This window comes from Mustelus asterias, chromosome 23 (genome assembly GCF_964213995.1).
Source record: "Mustelus asterias chromosome 23, sMusAst1.hap1.1, whole genome shotgun sequence".
NCBI classification, from domain to species: domain Eukaryota; kingdom Metazoa; phylum Chordata; class Chondrichthyes; order Carcharhiniformes; family Triakidae; genus Mustelus; species Mustelus asterias.
This window is the reverse complement of record NC_135823.1, coordinates 28,008,083-28,030,826: the sequence shown is the minus strand read 5'-3', so window position 1 is coordinate 28,030,826 and position 22,744 is coordinate 28,008,083. Positions and strand designations below refer to the sequence as shown.

At 45.4% G+C, this 22,744-nt stretch overlaps 1 protein-coding gene across 2 annotated transcripts in view; it reads right to left on the bottom strand.

Moving 5' to 3' along the window:
- Positions 1-11,186: 11,186 nt before the first annotated feature.
- chlsn (cholesin) overlaps positions 11,187-22,744 on the bottom strand; it is a 352,112-nt gene continuing 340,554 nt past the window's right edge. For both annotated transcript variants that reach the window (XM_078240181.1, XM_078240182.1), the window contains exons 3-5: positions 19,406-19,487; positions 16,376-16,490; positions 11,187-11,454 (exon numbers count right to left, since the gene is read on the bottom strand). In XM_078240181.1, the coding sequence (XP_078096307.1) occupies positions 11,387-11,454; positions 16,376-16,490; positions 19,406-19,487 (265 nt within the window). In that variant the 3' untranslated portion in view covers positions 11,187-11,386. The remainder of the gene's footprint in view (positions 11,455-16,375; positions 16,491-19,405; positions 19,488-22,744) is intronic.

Sequence of the window (22,744 nt, the reverse complement as noted above, 5' to 3'; positions counted from 1 at the left end):
TTCACTATGTTGTGTCGTTTCATGTTAGGTTCACAGGATATGGCTCCCTCTGACTCCCCAGCTGACTATCTCCTGGCAATAGACTGGCTGCCTTCCTGACTCCCAGCTCCGTCGCACTCCTGAACACGAGCCACCTCACAGAAACATCTCCACAGAAATAAGCAATCCTTTGTCCAAAGCATTAAGCGTTGGACAAGCCAAAGGCTGCCGGAGTGTGGCGACTAGGGGATTTTCACAGTAACTTCATTGCAGTGTTAATGTAAGCCTACTTGTGACACTAATAAAAAATAAATAAGCAAACAATGACCCCCATGACAACAAAAACAAAATGCTGTGCTTTCCAGAAAGCGGAAATAAAAACAGAAAGTGCTGGAAACACTCAGCAGGTCCTAGCAATATCTGTGGAGGGAGTAACAGAAGGTCGGATTCTCCGACCTCGCTCCCAGTCGGGATTCTCACTATTCCCGCTGCAGTGAATGAAGATTTGGCAGAGCACCAAAATGGCATGAATGCTCAGCGAATTCCGACCAGAGTTAACCTTTTCAAATCTGTGACCTTTCGTCAGAACACAGAGAGAAGCTCAAAATGGAATAGGTTTAAAGCAAGTGGAAGGTGAGAGGTTGTGGAACAGCAGGGAAGATCAGTGATAGGGCGTGAGGCAGGAGAGATTAAAGGACCAAAGGTTTAAGGCAAAAGATGTAGTAATGGTACAAGTGAGGGAACAAAAGATGTTCCGAGAGGAGGTATGAAGTGTAGGATTGCAGCCACCCAAAGTGCAAGCAAATTAAGATGGCTTGGTGGCACACTGGTTAGCACTGCTGCCTCACAGCACCAGGGACCCGGGTTCGATTCCCAGCTTCGGTCACTGTCTGTGCGGAGTTTGCACATTCTCCCCGAGTCTGCGCGGGTTTCCTCCGGGTGCCCCAGTTTCCTCCCACACTGCAAGGATGTGCAGGTTAGGTGGATTGGCCATGCTAAATTGCCCTTTAGTGTCAAGAAGACTAGCCAGGATAAGTGCAAGGGATTATGGGGATAGGGCTTGGGTGGTATTGTGGTCGGTGCAGACTCGATGGGCCGAATGGCCTCCTTCTGCACTGTAGGGTTCTATGAACTAAGATTTTTTTTAAATCAGCAAAAAAACAAAATGGTGGCAGAGGTTATGACCTAAAAATGTTAGACTCGGTCCAGGGGGCTGTAAAGTGCCCGGTCAGAAGGTGAGGTGCTGTTCCTTGAGCTTGCATTTGGCTTCACAGGAACGCGATCGCACACAGTTGGCCAACACACGGCCTGCGGGTCAGAGTCCAGCTTGTCAAGGATTGCTATTCGGCTTGCCATCTGCCAACCAATCAGGGTTCAAATTACACTTTAGAACAAATAAGTGGAAGTGACAGATTCTATAAGAACTGCTGGTCCAATCACAGGCTGTTTCTCACTAGTGTTTTTGTTTATTCGTTAATGGGATGCGGGCGTCCTTGGTATGTTTTGTCCATTGAACTGAGTGGCTTGCCAGGCCATTTCAGAGGGCAGTTGAGAGTCAACCACATTGCTGTGGCTCTGGAGTCACATGTAGGCCAGACCACGTAAGGAAGGCAGATTTCCTTCCCTAAGGACATTAGTGAACCGGATGTTTTTTTCCGACAATGGTTTCAAGGGCATCAGTAGAATTTAATCCCTGATTTTTTTTTAATGAATTCAAATTCCACCATGTGCCGTGGTGGGATTCGAACCCGGGTCCCCAGAACATTGGCTGAGTTTCTGGATAATACCACTAGGCCATCACCTCCCCATGAACCTATCAGCAGCAAAGGCGGGAGAGAAACAAACCGTGATTGGATTAGCAGTGAGCAGTGGGAAGGTAGTGCGATCAGCCAGAGCTTCCTGAAGACCAGCGCAACAGTGGCGAACAAGCCTGTGGGTGCTGCGGGGCTTGATGGGAGTGGGGGGAGGGAGGGGTGGGCGGGGAGCCGATGTGAGGGAACAGCTACAGCAGGGGAACAGGCTATCGGGAGAGAGGCTGCTACAGAGCGGGAGAGGCAGGGCATCTGTGGCATGTCCTGATAAAACATCCATAACATAGCAAAGGCAGCAAGGGGAAAAGCTGCAAGGGAGCAGTTCTCTGTCTGATGGGTGGGGTGATGGGAGTGGCTATTGAGTGGGAAATATAGTAAATAGAAAGGTGGCGACAGAGCAGCTGTATGGAGGGTGTTTCGGGGGGGGGGGGGGGGGGGGGATGGGGAGGAATACACTGGAAACTTTACTGTCCCACTTTTGCTAACCCTCATAGAAAGAGCTTATTTCCCCTCACTCGCTTACAGATTACCGAGGGCATAATTGGGTTAAACTATGTTTCTACAGCACTATTTGCAGCAGGACTGGAGACAATGATCTGAAATAAAACAAAGATGGTGCCCCCCTCCCCCACCCCCCCCCCCCCCCCCCAACCCCCGATTACAGGGAAGAAAAGGAAAATTGACACAGAAGGTGGATTTCCAAACATTTCTGGGCGTGGAACAACAGAGGTATACGGGCTGGAATTTTACCTTCCCGCCCGCCACAGGAATCGGAGCGAGCGAGGGGCGGACCCTGGAAAGGTCCGTTGACCTCGGGTGGGATTTTACAGTTTGGGGATTTTACAGTTTCAGGATGAGAGAGGCTGTAAAACCCCACCCATCGTGTCTGGGACATCGAGAGACGATAGCTGTTTTCAAGGGACACAATATCTAGCAACATTTTATTTTAGAAAACACCATGGAAAATCTGACAGCCGCACAGGTCAGGGGAGAATCCATCAAGCTGAAAACCGACATTACCAGGCAATAATCTTTCTTCAACGTTTCGAGCTCGAGTTCTGAGATAGTAACCAAGATCGGCTTCTTGATAACTGATACAATAACCGTAGTCTGGTGGGGAATTTATGGAAGAGTACATGTTTACATCTGTGGCATGTCCTGATAAAACATCAGGAGTAGAGAAACCAGCCTTTCACATCCCATCTTTGCTCAAAGAGTAAACGGCCCCGCATCCAACATTCAAAATTCTCCAATCAAAAGACTCAGGGCGGGATTTTACGGCCTTGCTTGGGCGAGACTGGAAACTCCCGTCCGGGGTCAATGGCGATTTCCTTTGTTGGACCCTCGCCCACACCGATTCCGTGGCAGGCGAGGTGGTAGAGTTCCTGCCACAATGTCTCATCAGTTTTACAATTTGATGACAGCACAGATGTGAGTTATGTTGTTGTTGTTCATCCATCGTCGTCGATGAGGACCTCAACACCATTAGTCATTATGAGGCTGGATGCGGTGTGTCCGAAGATGACTGATCAGGCCAATTCGAGCACGGAATATCCTGGCACATATTGGGCAAACTTGTGTAGGCGCTGTAGTTGTTGCGCTGGTGGCTCTGGACTTGCGCAGCTCGCTCTTAAGTTGTGCTTCAGCATTGCACCTTGCTTCATAAGCTTGACAGCCCTTGTGGATGAGGCAGCGCCAGGTAGGACGGTTTTGTGCCAGCATTTCCCAGGTGGTCGTGTCTGTGTCAAACGACTTCAGGGAGGCCTTGAGTGTGTCTTTGTAACGTTTCTTCTGCCCTCCATGCGAGCGTCTTCCAGCAGAGAGTTCCCCAAAAAGGAGCTGCTTGAGTATGCGCTCGTCCGGCATATGGGTGACATGACCTGCCCACCGGGTCTGTGCTCTCATCAGCAGTGTGTGGACTGATGGTAGACTTGCTCTAGAGAGAACTTCAGTGTCCGGTACTTTATCTTGCCATCTGATGCGTAATATTCTGCGAAGACAAGTCATGTGGAAATGATTGAGCTGTCTTGCATGCCTTCGATACACAGTCCACGTTTCACAGGCATACAGGAGGGTAGTGAGTACCACGGCGCTGTAGACCTTCAGTTTTGTTGCTGGGCTGATTCCTCGACGTTCCCATACAGTGGAACGCAGTCTACCGAAAGCAGAACTTGACAGCACAGATGTGAGTTATACAGCTCAGCTGGCAACCTTTGTACAGAGACTCACCTAAAGCCTTCAAAGTAGGGTGTGGTTGGATGGTTGTGGAGGTGATCAGATCAGTTGGGTTGATCGTAGAAATATAGAAACTAGAAGCAGGAGTAGGCCATTCGGCCCTTCGAGCCTGTTCCACCATTCATCTTGATCATGGCTGATCAGCGAATTCAATATCCAGGCCCCCCCCCCCCCCCTTTAGTCCCAAGAGCTGAATCTAATTTATTTTTGAAATCACACAACGTTTTGGCTCAACTATAGTCGGTGGTGGTGGTGGTGAAGGCGGTAGATGGGTTGGGTTGGGTTGGGGTTGTAGTTTGGTGATCAGTGGGCGTGAGTTGAGGAGTGCAGGGGTCATTGTGGATTTACTTGGGCACGGTGGCACAGTGGTTAGCACTGCTGCCTCATGGTGCCAGGGACCCAGGTTTGATTAGTGCCTCGGGTCACAGTGCAGAGTTTGCACGTTCTCCCCGTGCCTGCGTGGGTTTCCTCCGGATGCTTCCGTTTTCCTCCCACAGTCCAAAGATGTGTGGAATTGAACCTGGATCCCTGGCGCTGTGAGGCAGCAGTGCTAACCACTGTGCTGCTCTAATGCTGCTTTTCCCTCCAACACTTAGTCTGCAATGCAGAAAATGCCACCCTGGGTGAATGCTGATGTAAATCTACCAAGCATAACAAAGCTCACTTGTAATGGAAAACCAAGAGAGTTACTGCAGGCATTTCACCTTGGCAACGGCAGCAGTAAATTAGCGGAGAATGTTTTACCACGAATACGTACATCGATTAAAGGAAGATGTTTTGTCGGGGATTCACCTGCTAAATATTAATTCACATTACAAATCAAACATTTCGAGCTGAAGTTGGTCTCATCAGAAAGTCAACTTTCTGCATGCAGGAGAATACTTTGCCTCACAAGCAGTCGATTCTGATCTGAAAAACACATGCTTCACCAACAAGCAATGCATGTTCTTTCTTTGTTGGTTGCTGCTAGGTTTGCTCATTCATTCTTGAAAGCAGATGAAAATGTTAGCCAAGTAGTTCCAGACTTGACAGAATGAGATCTGCCAAGAACAAATCCACTAACATTGTCGGTTCACGTGTTTGCCCTTAGATCCAAAAATGTTTTAAAAAAACAAGAGAAGACTTGGCTGGGCCTGTGCTGGCACCATTGACAGGATTGATGAAACATCTGGCTTTCATTCAGTGAATGGCAATAAACAACGAAAATCAGGTTTCAAATATTAGCCCAAAGTACAGTTTAAAAATAAACTATTTCATTGTATTCTTCAGCAAAACGGCCTTGAGGTAATTCTCATTTTTTTTCCAAGTTGGAACTTATGCAATGATTCTCTTCAGGCTGAACGTTGGGTGTGTTTTTGACCAGGGTTTGGGGGGATGCGGGTGGGTGTGGCATGTAAAATGTGTCAGGTGACCAGCCCACTTCCATCTTGCCCACCCCCCAACCCATTCTCCATAATAGGAGAGGAGGGTAAGGTGCCCACTAGGCACCCCTCCCTCAGGCCTATTTATTGAGACATTTAACTGTCCCAATTAAGTGGCAATTTAGGAGCTTCAATCTACCTCCACGGCCAAAACAAAATGGCAGTGAGAGGTGTGCCAGAATGCAGAGGTCGTTTATAAAATGACATCCTTGAAAAGGCAGGAAAGATCGTGGGGACCAGGGGAGGGGTTAGATCAATTGGGGTGTCCTGTGTGTACCAGAGGTGCCCTCCCAAGATATCACCCCGATTTTGTTTAGCCTCCAAGGCTCACCTCCCACTCCCCTTGCCATCCCCCCCCCCCCCCCCCCCCACCCCATGCCTTTAGGGTGGCCAATCCCTTCCTGCCCAAAATACCAGGTACTTCCTAGAGTCCAGGATTCATCATCCACCTCCAGGAAGCTCCTTGCAGTCCCACTCGTGCCCACTACTCAGCTCTGGTACTGCTGGGACTCTCAGAGCTATCAGCCAATCAAATTGGCCAGCAACTCAGTGGGCTGGACTTCGCCCAGTGAGGGGCAGAAGTCCAACCCTTGGCCAGTTTAGACCGTCTCCCCAAGTGTGTTATTGCTGTAGGGTGGGCTTTTTAAAAATCAGTCTGTTTGAACAAACTGAACAGTACAATCAGAAAAATGTGGAGGCCACACACAGCTTGGATAACGAGTCTAATTGGGCTAGAGATATACAAATCACAAAAAGTCATGATTCAGGTTAACAGGATCATTAAAAAGCAAACCAAGTCCTGGGGTTCATTTAGAGATAAAAAGTAGAAACATTATGTTAAACTTGTGTCGAACCCTGGGTTAGACAACATTTGGGGCACTGTGCACAGTTCTTCACCCCATATTATAGAAAGGATATAGTTACACTTGTGAAGGTGCAACAAAGATTTGCATAGAGGATATACTTAACAGGAAAGGCTGAACGGGTTAGGGCTCCTTGAAAAATAATTCTGTAGGGTGACTGGCAAGAGGTCTTGTAAGATTTTGACAGGTGGACAGAAAATAATTTACTTGTGGGGGATGCAGAAGAGCTTAGAAATATAAGACAATCGCCCAATAAGGAATTCAGCAGAAACTTCTTTAACTAGAAAGTAATTAGAATGTGGGAGACTCACTATTAGAAGGAGTGGCTGAGATTATTAATCCAGATTCATTTAAGGAGAAGTGAGATAAGGACACGAGGGAGAAAGGAATAGAAGGATATTCTTATAGAGTGAGATAAAGGAGTGGTGGCAGGAGGCTTGTGTGAACTATTAACACTGGCATAGATAATTGGGTTGAAGAGCTTGTTTTGGCACTGTAGACACTGTAATGTAATGAGTTAGCAATACAGCTTTAATAGTAATGACAAAGCTTACCAGAGAAGACTTAGGCTTGGGGGCAGTATGAAATTGTTACCTCTGAAATGTAAATTGCTGTTCTCTGTCACAGTGACATTAAATTGCTTGCAGATCATTTCTGGGTCTTTAAACAGCTCAATGTAAATAGTGCAGGAGTTGAAAGGCAGTTTGGGTTTGTCAGGGAGTGGTGCCTGTTTGTAGGAGCTTCCTTTGTGCAAATTGGTTATCATGCTTCTTGTATTAAAATGACTACATTTTCATGGTACTCAGTTGGGTGTAAAGAACTTTGGGAAATCCTAAGGTCATAAAAGATTCATAAAGTCTTTGTTAAAGTACAGCAGTATGGGTAGGAACACAGGGGCTGGGATTCTCTGACCTTGTCAGCTGCTGGGATTCTCCAGCCCCGCTGCTGTGAATGGACTTGGCTGAGTTCCAAATTCATCAGAGCCATTGGGCGGGATGACCTCGCTCAGGCGAGGTCGTAAAATCCTGCCTGAGGTCACCGGAGATTTCCGTTCTGCGAGCCTCGCCCACCCCGGAATCTTTAACCTCCAACTGAACCTGCTAATGAGTTGTATTTGCATGTTGGATACCCGTGTGCATTTGATGTGGATAGATGGGGAAATAGCACCAAACTAAGAAGTAAACTGGTGCTTGGAAGGTAAGAGATAGTCAGTCAGTCATTCTTTGAAATGGGGCACAACAATAAACTAGGAAACACCATTACCTGGGACTCGAGTACAAATGAGACACTAACTTGGGAGGACTGAAAGTGGAAGGAAAAGCAGAGCTATCAACAGATCTTCTTCCATCAGAATGGTAAATGCATTGTAACTAAGAATTTCTATTCTGCTTCTGCAACAGCTTGGAATTTAATGTGCAATGTGGATAAACATTCACCCCATGTTAAAAGTACAATCATTATCCGTGTCAGTAGTAGATCCATTGGCAGTTACTCCTCTAATCCACTATTATTTCACACAGACTTTACACGTATCAGCTCTAAGTACCCGAGTATATCCAGAGATGTAGGCTGGCTTGACATTTAGTGACTCACTGCTAGAGCTGATTTGATAAGCCCGAGGGTGAAACGCCGTGATGTAATGCTTATTTACTCTAATCACCATCCCAGTGCACCCACATGGTTGGTTACTTACATTAACAGCAATCAGAAACAGACTCAAATCTTTAAATGTTTTTGTTCTAAGACTGAATACTTGAAATGCGGCAGAAACATTTGCTGAGATTTCTGAAATCCATATTCCTGAGTGTTGCCAGTTTGAAGAGATGTGACAGCATTCAATGGGTTGAGACGGAATTTATCACAATCATTTTCAGTTTTCATTTTGAAAGTGATGATAGGCAAACAGCCGGCGGGTTTACAGAGACACTCATTGGTACCACACCAACCATTTCATTAGCTCTGGCACACAAACAGAAAATATGAGTGTCCATTTTCCCACTACATCTCGATTTGAAAATTCTCATCCTTGTTTTCAATCACTTTTAAAGTTTATTTATTAGCGTCACAAGTAGACTTACATTAACACTGCAATGAAGTTACTGTGAAAATCCCCTCCCTTCCTTTCTCTGTACCCTCCGAGATCACTGTGCTCTTTCAATTGTGACCTCTTGTGCATTCACAGTTTTAATCATTCATTGGAAGAATGCTTTCAGTTGCCTAGGCCATAAGATGTGTGCAGGTTAGGTGCACTGACCATGGTAAAATTGCCCCTTAGTATCCCAAGATGTGTGGGTTAGGGAGATTCGCCATGGTGGATGTGTGGGGTTACGCGGATATGGTGGGGAAGAGAGCCTGGGTAAGGTACTCTGTCAGGGAGTCAGTGAAGACTTGATGGGACATATGATTTCATGAGCTCTAGAAATCCTGCTGTAAACCTTACCCTCTCTCTTTGCTCCTCTCAGGCATTTCTTAAAATCTACCTCCTTGACCATCTTTGATCACTTGTGCTAAAATCTCCCGATGTGACTCAGTCTTAAATTACATTTGATAACACTCCTATCAAATGCCTTGGGGCGTTTTACTTTAAAGCTGCTATGTAAATGAAAGTTGTTGCTGTTGACCAGTGTACACATTTCTGGAATACCTGAACAGGACTCTACCCGTGTTCCACAGAACCACAAACACTTCTGTGCAATTTGTACCTGCCCCAGTTGCTTGACAGTGAGTTTGGTCTTGTTTAGATTCGGGTTTGGAGAGCCCTTGTTACAAAGAGAAAGGGCTGGGCCATGGAAGAACAATGACTAGGCCTGAGAGAGAAAGCTCATGGTCTAACCCATACATCGCTCTATAGGACACAAACACATGATACACTCATCAGTTCTTTCTTCAGATTGTGAGACATGAGCTGAAACCAAGGTAAAAAACACAAATATCAGAGCCTCCCTCTGGAACAAGCTGAACTACAGCTAAGAAAGCATAGTCCAAACATCTTCAAAATCTACCAAAATGTACCTGTTCCAGGTTTATTACACTCATTGGTCAGAGTAATCCAACCTTTTGCACAAGGCAATATTTTTCCACAATGGGAAGGTAAGGGAACAGGATCAATACTCACACACACAGATAAGCACACAGCCAAAATTCCCTTTGATAATAACTGTACCATTACTTCAAGGTGGGCAGCATGGTGGCACAGTAGTTAGCACTGCTGCCTCACAGCACCAGGATTCCGGGTTCAATTCCAGCCTCAGGTAACTGTCTGTATGGAGTTTGCACATTCTCCCCGTGTCTGCGTGGGTTTCCTCTGGGTGTTCCAGTTTCCTCCCACAGTCCAAAGATGTGCGGGTTAGGTGGATTGGCCATGCTAAATTGCCACTAAGTGTCAGGGGATTAGCAGGGTAAATATGTGGGGACATGGGAACAGGGCCTGGGTGGGATTGTGGTCGGTGTGGACTCGATGGGCCAAATGGCCTCCTTCTGCAGTGTGGGGATTGTACGATTAGCTGTCAGTCCTCACTGATGCTACTGGGAAATGAAGAGTGATCAAGTCAGAGACAGCAGAAATGCAGTTTAAAATAAGTGAGCAGGAGCCCGAGTGATTTCTGTTTTCCAAAATAACAAAAACACACGCATCTGACAGTGAAACGTCCTCTTTGACATCAACTGATAGAGTCTGCACAGTATCTATAAGGAACGGATTGCTCAATGAGTCACTATAGCTGTTGAATGAATCTTCCTGACATTGTGTAAATGGGATCAAATGAGACGAAGGAGTCTGAGGTGATTTCTATACATTCCCACCAATATATTTGAGAAGAAACAATCAGGCTCTTTCTTTTTGTTCTATAATAATGCACCAGCATGGGTTTAATCCTGTTCTGCTGACAAGGGACGAGTCAAGCCCTCTGTACATGTAGCAGTTGCTTGGACACTGCTGATAGAAATGGAGAAGAATGGTAAAGTATTAAACTTATACTGTTTGGGTTTGTATCTTCCATGGTTTCCACCACAGGCACTTCTTCATTTGGACATCATTGGGTATCAGAAACAGATATGAAGGTACGCTACCAAGGTAGTCATTATATTACCTGTACCTGCAACGCCTGCCAAGGCCTCCTAATTTCTCAGCAGGAATAGAAGGAATTCTTTCTAATCATTTCTTAAAATTCTTTTTTATGAGATGTGGGCATCGCTGGCTGGGCCATCATTTATTACCCATCCCAAGCTGCCCTCTATTTCAGACGGCATTTGAAATTCAACCACATTGCTGTGGGTCTGGAGTCACATGTAGGCCAGACAAGGTAAGGACGGCAGATTTCCTTCCCGAAAGGACATTAGTGAACCAGATTGGTTTTTAGGACAACTGACAATTGTTTCATGGTCATCATTAGACTTTTAATTCCAGATTTTTATTCAAATCTCACCATCTGCCATGGTGGGATTCGAACGCAAGTCCCCAGAGCATTACCCTGGGTCTCTAGATTGCTAGACAAAAATGTGCAGGTTAGGTTGATTGGCCATGGTAAATCAACCCTGGTGTCAGGGGGATTTGCAGGGTAAATGTGTGTGGTTACGGGAATAGGGCCTGTGTGGGATTGTGTTCAGTACAGACTCAATGGGCCGAATGGCCTCCTTCTGTACTGTAGAGATTCTATGACTAGACCAGTGATCTACTGTGCCTCTGCCTCCTCTAAATCATTTTGACCTGCAGCTCATAACAATAAGAATACAATGAAGTCCTGCTTCTTTCAGCATAGTTACATTGCCCCTATTTGACCCTCCTAGCTTCCAATACTACTTCGGGGTACATATCCACCATCTCAGTGAAGCACTGATGGAGCCTTTAGCTTTCATTTTTAAACACAGGGCACTGGATACATACTACTAAAAGAAATTTTATTACAATCACTGAAATCGAGAGAGCAATGTTACAAAATAGTCATCAGCGGACTACTCAAACCAAGGTCAATGGCAGAAGAAATGGAATGAATGTGATTAGTGCACAGCTTCTCCACTGACAATAAAGGGCAACAGCACTGTGAGCAGAGAGACTATCACATAAATCCTTTGAAAAGCTTCAAGACAAAAGCTGAAGGACTTGACGTATTCGCTCAATCTTTGCCGGGCTGTCCTCAGTGGAAGTATCTGTTCAAGTGAAAACACATGGGGAAATATTAAGTTTCTTTGTACACATTAACATAAAGAACTGATATCTAATGAGCTCAATAGATCATTATTTCATTCTTCAACACAGAGGCTCCCTTTCTCCTTCTTGTCTACGCAGTTCTGAATCAACAGAGCACTGCCATATAAGGCATTGCTCAATCTGTACAGGTCTCCTGCCTGGTGTGCTACTTGGACACCAGCCTATTAAAAGGATTAAATGTATTGGAAAAGCAGAAATAAAGAAATAAGAAAGAAGGAAAGAAAGAAAGATGGACTCGCATTTATATAACTCCACAATGTCTGGATGCCACAAAGCATTTTACAGCTAATGAGGTACTGTCAGTGTAACGTATGAAACACAACATGACCAGCTCCCAGAAATAGCAATGCGATAATAACCAGATACTTCAGTGTTTGGAACTATTTTTTTTGAAATATTGGCACCATTGTAATTGTTCTGAAAGTATGTGTATTAGCGAGATGTTAAGTGCCTTTCTCATCCAACTGTGAGGTTGCTTATAGTTACAAGCTCTTTGTCAGCAAAGTTTCCAAACAGGCTCTCTACAAATAAAAGCTGTTGAGCTTAACGCAATCATATTTCACGAGCCAGTGCAGATTATTGTGGTCAAATCATACCAAGTCCATTCATTCCCTCTGGGCCTGTTCTGTGAAGGACCACCAGGAACTTTCCAACAGAGCTCGAAGTTTGACTCTCAATCTCATACAAATTCTGTGGGTACCATGCAAGGTGCAACCTAGCATGCATTCTGTTATGTTCAACAACACAAAATATGTTGATTGTTTTCAACAATAGAATTAATTTCTATGCAATGCAGAAAAACTAAATTCAAAATGATGACTTTTTAAAATCAGATTCGCTTATGGATTCTTACATTTCTCAGAAGACTAAGGAAATTTGGCATGTCAGTTACGACTCTCACCAACTTTTACAGATGCACCATGGAAAGCATTCTTTCTGGTTGTATCACAGCTTGGTATGGCTCCTGCTCTGTCCAAGGCCGCAAGAAACTACAAAAGGTCGTGAGCGAAGCCCAGTCCATCACTCAAACCAGCCTCCCATCCATTGATTCTGTCTACACTTCCCGCTGCCTCGGCAAAGCAGCCAGCATAATCAAGGACCCCACGCACCCCGGACATTCTCTCTTCCACCTTCTTCCGTCGGGAAAAAGATACAAAAGTTTGAGGTCACGTACCAACCAACTCAAAAACAGCTTCTTCCCTGCTGCTGTCAGACTTTTGAATGGACTTACCTTGCATTAAGTTGATCTTTCTCTACACCCTAGCTATGACTGTAACACTGCATTCTGCACTCTCTCGTTTCCTTCTCTATGAACGGTATGCTTTGTTTGTATAGTGCGCAAGAAACAATACTTTTCGCTGTATGCTAATACATGTAACAATAATAAATCAACTCAAATCAAACATTTCTGTGTAAATACCAGTCGGTCATGTTTCATACTGAATGGGGGAGTTTTAGCCAAAGGAATGGGTATGTTTGGGCTCAGGTGGTAAGTGTTTAAAGTCTTAAAAATATTCTTCCAGCTTTAAGTGGGCAGGAGACTCTCCCGGCGTTGACTTGGTGGATTGAGGAGGACAGTGCTTTTCTACTTCCGCCTGCATCCAACCTAAGGAACCACCCGGATGGAGAATTCCACAAGGCCTCCAACACCCCTTCCCCCACCAAGGTCACCCTCCCCCCTTCTCCCGTTATGCCCCCCAACCTTCCACGCCCCACCTTTGCACCTCCTGCCCCCTCCCCCCAAGAAATCAACCACCACCCCCCTCCAAAATCACTTCTATTTATATTCTGCACCCTCTCCTTTCCTTCTCCCTATGTACCCAAATAGTAATAGAGATGTGGAGCAAGAAATTGCTAATCAGATTATGGATAGGTGTGGAGGTCACAGGGTAGTCGTCATGGGGAGACTTTAACCTTCCAAACATTGATTGGAACCTTTATAGGTCGAATAGTTCGGATGGGGCAGTTTTTGTGCAGTGTGTGCAGGAGGGGTTCCTGACACAATATGTGGATAAGCTGACAAGAGGTGGGGCCACATTGGATTTGATAATGGGAAATGAGCCGGGCCAAGTGTTGGATTTGGTTGTGGGAGAGCACTTTGGAGATAGTGACCACAATTCGGTGTCTTTTGTTATTGCAATGGAGAGGGAGAGGGCCATATGGCAGGGCATAGTTTACAATTGGGGGAGAGGTAATTATGACGCAATCAGGCAGGAATTAGGAAGCATAGGATGGGAACAAAAATTGTCAGGCAAAGGCACTAATGATAAGTGGAACTTTTTCAAGGAACAAATACTGGGTGTCTTTGATAGGTATGTCCGTGCCAGGCAGAGAGGAAATGGCCGAGTGAGGGAACCATGGTTCACAAAAGAGGTGGAATGTCTTGTCAAGAGGAAGAAGGAAGCGTATGTTAGGTTGAGAAAACAAGGTTCAGTTGGCTCGATGGAGGGTTACAAGTTAGCAAGAAATGAGCTGAAAAAGGGGCTTAGGAGAGCTAGGAGGGGGCATGAGAAGTCCTTGGCGGGTCGGATCAAGGAAAACCCCAAGGCTTTTTACTCTTATGTGAGGAATAAAAGAATGACCAGGGTGAGGCTGGGGCCTGTCAAGGACGGCAGTGGGAATTTGTGCATGTAGTCAGAAGAGATAGGAGAGGTGATGAATGAATACTTTTCTTCGGTGTTCACCAAGGAGAGGGGCCATATTTTTGAGGAAGAGATGGTGTCACAGGCTGATAGGCTGGAGGAAGTAGATGTTCGGAGGGAAGATGTTCTAGCAATTTTGAATAAACTGAAAGTTGATAAGTCCCCTGGGCCTGATGAAATATATCCTAGGATTCTTTGGGAGGCAAGGGATGAGATAGCAGAGCCTTTGGCATTGATCTTTGCGTCCTAACTGTCCACGGGGGTGGTGCCAGAGGACTGGAGAGTGGCGAATGTGGTTCCTCTGTTTAAGAAAGGGAATAGAAATGACCCTGGTAATTATAGGCCGGTTAGTCTTACTTCGGTGGTCGGTAAGTTGATGGAAAAGGTCCTTAGGGATAGGATTTACGACCATTTAGAAAGATGCAGCTTAATCCGGGTTAGTCAGCACGGATTTGTGAAGGGCAAGTCTTGCCTCACAAATTTGATAGAATTTTTTGAGGAGGTAACTAAGTGTGTAGATGAAGGTAGTGCAGTTGATGTCATATACATGGATTTTAGTAAGGCGTTTGATAAAGTCCCCCACGGTCGGCTTATGAAGAAAGTAAGGATGTGTGGGATAGAGGGAAGTTTGGCCGATTGGATAGGTAACTGGCTATCTGACAGAAGACAGAGGGTGGTGGTGGATGGAAAATTTTCGGACTGGAAACCGGTTACCAGCGGAGTGCCACAGGGATCAGTGCTTGGTCCTCTGCTATTTGTAATTTTTATAAATGACTTGGAGGAGGGGGCTGAAGAGTGGATCAGTAAATTTGCTGATGACACCAAGATTGGTGGAGTAGTGGATGAGGTGGGGGGCTGTTGTAGGCTGCAAAGAGATATAGATAGGATGCAGAGCTGGGCTGAAAAATGGCAAATGGAGTTTAACCCTGACAAATGTGAGGTGATTCATTTTGGTAGGACAAATTTAAATGTGGATTACAGGGTCAAAGGTAGGGTTCTGAAGAATGTGGAGGAACAGAGAGATCTTGGGGTTCATATCCATAGATCTCTGAAGGTTGCCACTCAAGTGGATAGAGCCGTGAAGAAGGCCTATAGTGTGTTGGCGTTCATTAACAGGGGGTTTGAGTTTAAGAGCCGTGGGGTTATGCTGCAACTGTACAGGACCTTGGTGAGACCACATTTGGAATATTGTGTGCAGTTCTGGTCATCTCACTATAAGAAGGATGTGGAGACACTGGAAAGAGTGCAAAGGTGATTTACCAGGATGCTGCCTGGTTTGGAGGGTAGGTCTTATGAGGAAAGGTTGAGGGAACTTGGGCTTTTCTCTTTGGAGCGGAGGAGGTTGAGAGGAGACTTGATAGAGGTTTATAAGATGATGAGGGGGATAGATAGAGTGAACGTTCAAAGACTATTTCCTCGGGCGAATGGAGCGGTAATTAGGGGGCATAACTATAGGTTTCATGGTGGGAGATATAGGAAGGATGTCCGAGGTAGGTTTTTTACTCAGAGAGTGGTTGGGGTGTGGAATGGACTGCCTGCAGGGATAGTGGAGTCAGAAACTTTAGGAACATTTAAGAAGCTATTGGATAGGCACATGGAGTACTTCGGGATGATAGGGAGGAAATAGCTTGATCTGGGTTTCAGACAAAGCTCGGCACAACATCGTGGGCCGAAGGGCCTGTTCTGTGCTGTACTGTTCTATGTTCTATGAACGGTACGCTTTGTCTGGACAGCGCACAAGAAGCAATACTTTTCACTGTATCCCAATACATGTGACAATAATTAAATCAAATCAAATATCTCGCATCTGCAGACTGAGTCATCACTCAGCTAACTTTATTGTATTTATTTATTCACGGGATGTGGGCATCCCTGGCTGGACCAGCAATTATTGCTCATCCCTCGTTGCCCTTGAGAAGGTGATGGTGAGCTGCCTTCTTGAACCGCTGCAGTTCATATGGTATAGGTACAGCCACCGTGCTGAAAGCGAGGCGACGTTGGGGGAGGGAGTGGCTGTGAACTCCAGATGGGGAACTGATTGGCAATGTCCCAAGCTTGCTAAACTCTGTAAGTGTTTGTTGGGGGTGGGGGGGGGGGGGGGGGGGATTCCTATTTCCGAGTTCCTCAGCAATTTCTGGCACCCATTCCTAGTGAGCTGGGTAGCCGGGTAAGTCGTGATCTAGACTAATGTCTCCAGTAGATAATACAAAGTATTTACCTGTAGTTTCCAATTCCTTCATCAATGCCTCTCCTTTCTGAACGGTTACCTCTCGGGCATTCCCCTTCAAGCCATCCAGATATTTCAGCAACACAGAGAAATTTTTGTCAGAGATCTACATTGAAGCAGAAAATGATAAATAACTTAGGAAGGAAATCTGTCTCCAAATGATGCCCAATTCAATGGGTGATAAAAGAGCTCCTTAATAACACTGCACTCTTCATTTATATTTCTGAAATTATCAGGCATATTATTTGATGGACTATTAGATTGATGACCATAGTTTTAAAGTCCCAAGGTACAAAGAGTAATGGTCCCACTTCTAAAACCTCAGGAGTCAACAAACATTATTGCGGTGCCACTTATTAGATTGTGGAATTCATGATTTGTCTGCCGAATCCCTAACACAATTTCTGTCCGACTTTCTTTCCCCAACAAACATGGAGGTCAGGTTTGGGCGACAGTTGCCCGTGGACTTGCTGCTTATTAAATGCTGACAAAAACTCCAGCAACGCCCTACCAGCAACTGGAGACCAAGTAACAGTGGACAAGTAGACAGAAAGAACTCGCATTCATATCGCACCCTGCATGACCTTGCAATATTCCAAAGCATTTTAACAACGAGTGAAGTAATTTTGAACTGCAGTTCCACGTTGCAATATAGGAAACGGATTAGCCAATTTGCAGTAAGAAAGGTCCCACAACAGGAAACGTGGGGATGACCAGATTTTTAAAAAATTTGTTCCTGGGATGTGTGCATCACTGGCTGGGCCAGCATTTATTGCCCATCCTTGAGGGCATTTAAGAGTCAACCGCATTGTTATGGTCTGGAGTTACATGGAGGCCAGACCAGGTAACGATGCCAGATTTCCTTCCCTATAGGACATTAATAAGCATTAGTGATCGTGTGCCTTTTACTGATGGATGGAGGAAGTTAACTGCGAATGATAAAGATTGCCTGGGTCTCTGGAGACAACTCTGTGACCCTTCTTTGAACAGTGTCGAGGTGTCTGCTACATCCACTTGTGCAAGTATATTAAAGAATTAGCATTCTGCTATATCAGAGCCTGATGAGTTTTGTTATTGCGCCATCGCTGTTTTGACAGTCGTCCTGTCCTAGTTCCGTGTGGTGCGCTGCGGTTGTTTTGCTATTTTCTTGCTGTTGGCAATGGGGATGAACAGTAAAAGGCTCTCGTACAATTGCCACAGGCTGCAATCAGCACGGGGAGTCATTCTGATTGCTCAGTCAGCCTCAGCTGAACACATCATGTTCACAACACCATTAAAATCATAATAATCAACATAATGGTCAGCATATTATAAAACAATTAAAACAAAGGAAGGAAGAGATGGAAGAATTCTGTTAAATCAGTGGCAGCTATTTTACGAGGAACAGCTGTCATCAGGTTGGACGGTGCTCATGTACATTGGTCACAATCTTTAGCAGTGACCTACCTGATGGCCACTCCAGAGTTTTCTAGAATTATGGAAGATCATGCAACAATACGGTGCCTTCAATGCAGTAACAATTTCATAGAATCATTGAATCCCTACAGTGCAGAAGGCGGCCATTTGGCCCATCAAATCTGCACTGAATCTTGCCCTTTCCTACCCTGTAATCCCATGTATTTACTCCCCCAATCCTCCTAACCTACTCATCTTTGGACACTAAAGAGGCAATTTAGCATGGTCAATCCACTTAACCTGTACGTCTTTGGAATGAGGGAGGAAACTGGAGCACCCGGAGGAAACCCAGGTGGACATGGGAAGAACGTGCAAACAGACAGTTACCCAAGTCTGAAATTAATGCTGAGCTGCAGATGGAGATATTATAAGGGGTTTAAAGAGGAGGTGTTTTGGGGAGGGAAATTAAGAGCATTGGCAGAAACAACAGCTGCTGTTGGTGGAGTGATGCACAAGAGGTGAGACTCAAAGGAAACAAAATTAAGGTGGGAATGGCTGATGGAGATGGGAGGCTGCGAAGGGGTTTAAGAACAGCTTTGAACATTTTAAATCTGAGGCGTCTGGGGGAACTGGAATCTACAACAGTCTGCATGGACTGATCTGTCAGCTGTGGCTCAGTTAGTAACAAGCTCACTTCTAGGTCACAAAGCTGAGGATTCAAGTCCCACTCCAGAGAGTTGAGTATGAAAATAAAGGGAGACTGCCAGAGGTGCAGTCTGCCAGATGTCCGATCAGCAGATGAAAAAGTACAACAGCGATTACATTTTTAAAAGCATTTCATGGGCTATAAAGTGCTTTGGAATGTCCTGAAGCTACGGAAGACACTATGGGCGGGATCCTCCGGTCCAGTCAAAGGCGACCCCCGCACCCCCACCATGCTGATGAGCCATGCAAAATGCCACAGACTTCCTGCCGATGACCAATGGGTGGCACAGTAGTTAGCACTGTTGCCACAGCTCTAGGGACCCGGGTTCAATTCCGGCCTTTGTGTGGAGTTTGCACGTTCTCCCCGTGGATGCATGGGTTTCCTCCGGGTGCTCCGGTTAACTTCCACATTCCAAAAGTGTGCAGGTTAGGTGGATTGGCCATGCTAAATTGCCCCTTTGTGTCCCAAGATGTGTAGGTGAGATGGATTAGCCATGGTAAATGTCTGGGCTTACAGGGAAAGGGCAGGGAAGAGGGCATCGGTACATTGCTCTGTCAGAAGGTAGGTGCAGACTAGAGTTAGTTTAGGCTGAACTCTGATTTTTGCCTGGAGAGTTTTATTAAAAGGATCAATGTCCATTAGCTACAGAGAACAGGCGAATCTCCTCCTCAATAGCATCAGCATCAAAACAGAGACAGATGACTCTTTTATGGATACTGGGAGTACAGCTGTCATGAGACAGACAAATGAAGAAGGGCTTCTCTAAGATCCCACCCTGACCTAAATCCAATTTGAGCATGTTAATTCCTTTTAATATTCTATGATATGTGGTTTGTTTACATAGCGTTGACTTTGAGTCCACAGTTGGCACAGTTTCAAAGTAAGATTTTATTCACATTTTCTCAGTATTAGCATTTTACCTTATCACAATCATACATGTGCTGTAGGAGCCAGGTCTGTCTCGTCTTCTGAAATCTCCATTCCTTGTGTTTTTTGGACCACCTTCAAACAACAGTTACATTCTTTAAAAGGTGAACAACATTAAATAGCTCTTTTTTTTGAAAGACTTGCATTTGTCTTTCACAAACTCGATATTCCAAAACGCCTTATAGCCAGTGAAGAACTTTTTTTTAAACAAGTGTAGTCACTGTTGTAATGCAGCAGCCAACTACTGCACAGCAAGATCCCACAATCAGCAATGGGATAATGACAGATATTCTGTTCTAAGAGGCTGATCAAAGGGTTAAGCGTTCATTGCGGAGGGGTTTTCCAGTGAGATGTACAGGAACCTTCACAGATCAATTCTCAGTTTGCAGGCCAGAATTCTGCACATGTCGACAGAATCAATCCCATCAGTCAATTCTGTTTATTTAAGGGAAGTGTCTACTTTAAAAGAAGAATTCAATTATCAACGGATTACTTCAGACTTTGCTTCCATTTGTTGGTCTTGCAAAAATGCACTTACGCACAACTTGCCACTCCTACCTCCTCTGTTCATCCTCTGCCAGCCACAACAGAATCTTTAAATATATTGTTTGACAGTTCGACATCATGTTATTTATGTTGCCAAGACATCCTCGATGCTGATGTAAGTCTGAAGGTTGACTAAGAAGACTAAGAAAAGCAGGAATAGACCTGGAGTATGGGTGTGAATCAAACTGTATCTCTCAGTAACAAATCTAACATGTAATTAGAACAAATTCTGTTGTAATGCAGCAGCCAACTACTGCACAGCAAGATCCCACAATCAGAACTGGGGTAATGACAGATATTCTGTTCTAAGAGGCTGATCAAAGGGTTAAGCGTTCATTGCGGAGGGGTTTTCCAGTGAGATGTATAGGAACCTTCACAGACCAATCCTGTTTCCAGGCCAGAATTCTGCCTGGATCCAGAACTGGCTTGCCCAAAGGAGGCAGAGAGTGGGTATGGATGGGTCTTTTTCTAAATGGAGGTCAGTCACCAGTGGTGTGCCCCAGGGATCTGTTCTGGGACCCTTGCTGTTTGTCATTTTCATAAATGACCTGGATGAGGAAGCGGAGGGATGGGTTGGTAAGTTTGCCGACGACACAAAGGTTGGTGGGGTTGTGGATAGTCTGGAGGGATGTCAGAAGTTACAGAGGGACATAGATAGGATGCAAGACTGGGGTGGAGAAGTGGCAGATGGACTTCAACCCAGATAAATGCGTCGTGGTCCATTTTGGCAGGTCAAATGGGATGAAGGAGTACAATATAAAGGGAAAGACTCTTAGTACGGTAGAGGATCAGAAGGACTTTGGGGTCCGGGTCCATAGGACTCTAAAATCGGCCCCGCAGGTGGAGGAGGTGGTTAAGAAGGCATATGGTGTGCTGGCCTTTATCAATCGAGGGATTGAGTTTAGGAGTCCGGGGATAATGATGCAGCTATATAAGACCCTCGTCAGACCCCACTTGGAGGACTGTGCTCAGTTCTGGTCGCCTCATTACAGGAAGGATGTGGAAAAGGTTGAAAGGGTGCAGAGGCGATTTACAAGGATGTTGCCTGGATTGAGTGGCATGCCTTATGAGGATAGGCTGAGGGAGCTCGGTCTTTTCTCCTTGGAGAGACGTAGGATGAGAGGAGACCTAATAGAGGTATATAAGATGTTGAGAGGCATCAGGTGGACTCTCAGAGGCTTTTTCCCAGGGTGGAAATGGCTGCTACGAGAGGACACAGGTTTAAGGTGCTGGAGTGTAGATACAGGGGAAATGTTAGGGGGAAGTTTTTCACACAGAGGGTGGTGGGCGAGTGGAATCGGCTGCCGTCAGTGGTGGTAGAGGCAAACTTAATAGGGCCTTTTAAGAGACTCCTGGATGAGTACATGGGACTTAATAGGGTGGAGGGTCATAGGTAGGCCTAAAAGGTAGGGATATGTTCGGCAGAACTTGTGGGGCCGAAGGGCCTGTTTTGTGCTATAGTTTTCTATGTTTCTATGTTTCTAAATTCTCCAGTCATTAAAAAAAAATCTTCTGGGTTCACTTTGGTAAAGAACTGGGCAGTTCAAATCCACCCACTAATTAAATAACCAAAACTAAACCAATAAAATCAGGTAACTAATCTAACTCCCAGATAATACCAACATTTGGGATTTTAAACATTGGTCTGTACAGAGGTCACATTGATATGGTCATGCACAATTTCTCCATAATCTCCTCCAGCCTGATAACCCTCCAAGAACTCTTCTGGCCTTTTGGAACTTCCAATTTCGCTCGCCCCACTATTCACAGCCGTGCCTTTAACCAGCTTGGTGCTAAGCTCTAGACTTCTCCCCCGAAACCCCCGTCCTCTCTTTCCTCCTCATGTTGTTTCATAAAACTTAACTCTTTGAACAACCAATGGAGACAAATTCTCCCGCCTCCCAGGCCCATGTTTCTCAGTGGCGCACGGTGGTGTGCTGTTTGCTGGCGGTGGGATTCTCTGGTCTCACTGCTGTCAATGGGATTTCCCATCGATGTCACCCCAAGCCAGCATGAAACCCGCGAGAGGGGGTGTGCTGCCAGCGGGACCAGAGAATCCCATCGGCGTGAACAGCCAGAGAATTCCCCCCAAAATCTCCTCATGTGGCTCGGTGTCAATGAGATATTTTGCACAATAAACTTGCTGTGCACAAATTGGTTGTTGCATTTCCTACATTAAATCAGTAACTACACTTCAAAAGTACTTCATTGACTGCAACGCATTTTGAGGCATCAAGTGATCACGAAAAGACGTAAATAAAAGCAGGCTTTTTCTTCCATATGCAAGTTGTTGCTGTACATAGGGCGGCATGGTGGCACAGTGGTTAGCATTGCTGCCTCAGGGACCCAGGTTCGATTCCGGCCTCGGATCACTGTCTGTGTGGAGTTTGTACGTTCCCCTTGCGTCTGCGTGGGTTTCCTCCGGGTGGTCTGGTTTCCCCCCACACTACAAAGATGTGCGAGTTAGGTGGATTGACCATGCTAAAATTAACCCTAGCTTCAGGGGAATTAGCGGGGTAAATATGAGGGGGTAAGGGAATAGGCCTGGGTGGGATAGTGATCGGTGCAGACTCGATGGGCCGAATGGCCTCTTTCTGCACTGTAGGGATTCCATAATTCTATGTATACTCTCCTGCAGGGCTGGAGATTTTCAATCGATTTCCAATGTCATGGAAAGTCTATCAATGACTTTCTGTAAATGAATGATATTCTAATAAAGTACAATACACAGAACAATACTTAAGAGCTTGTATTCCTTTCAGACTGGTTTGTACTTGCAAGTAGAA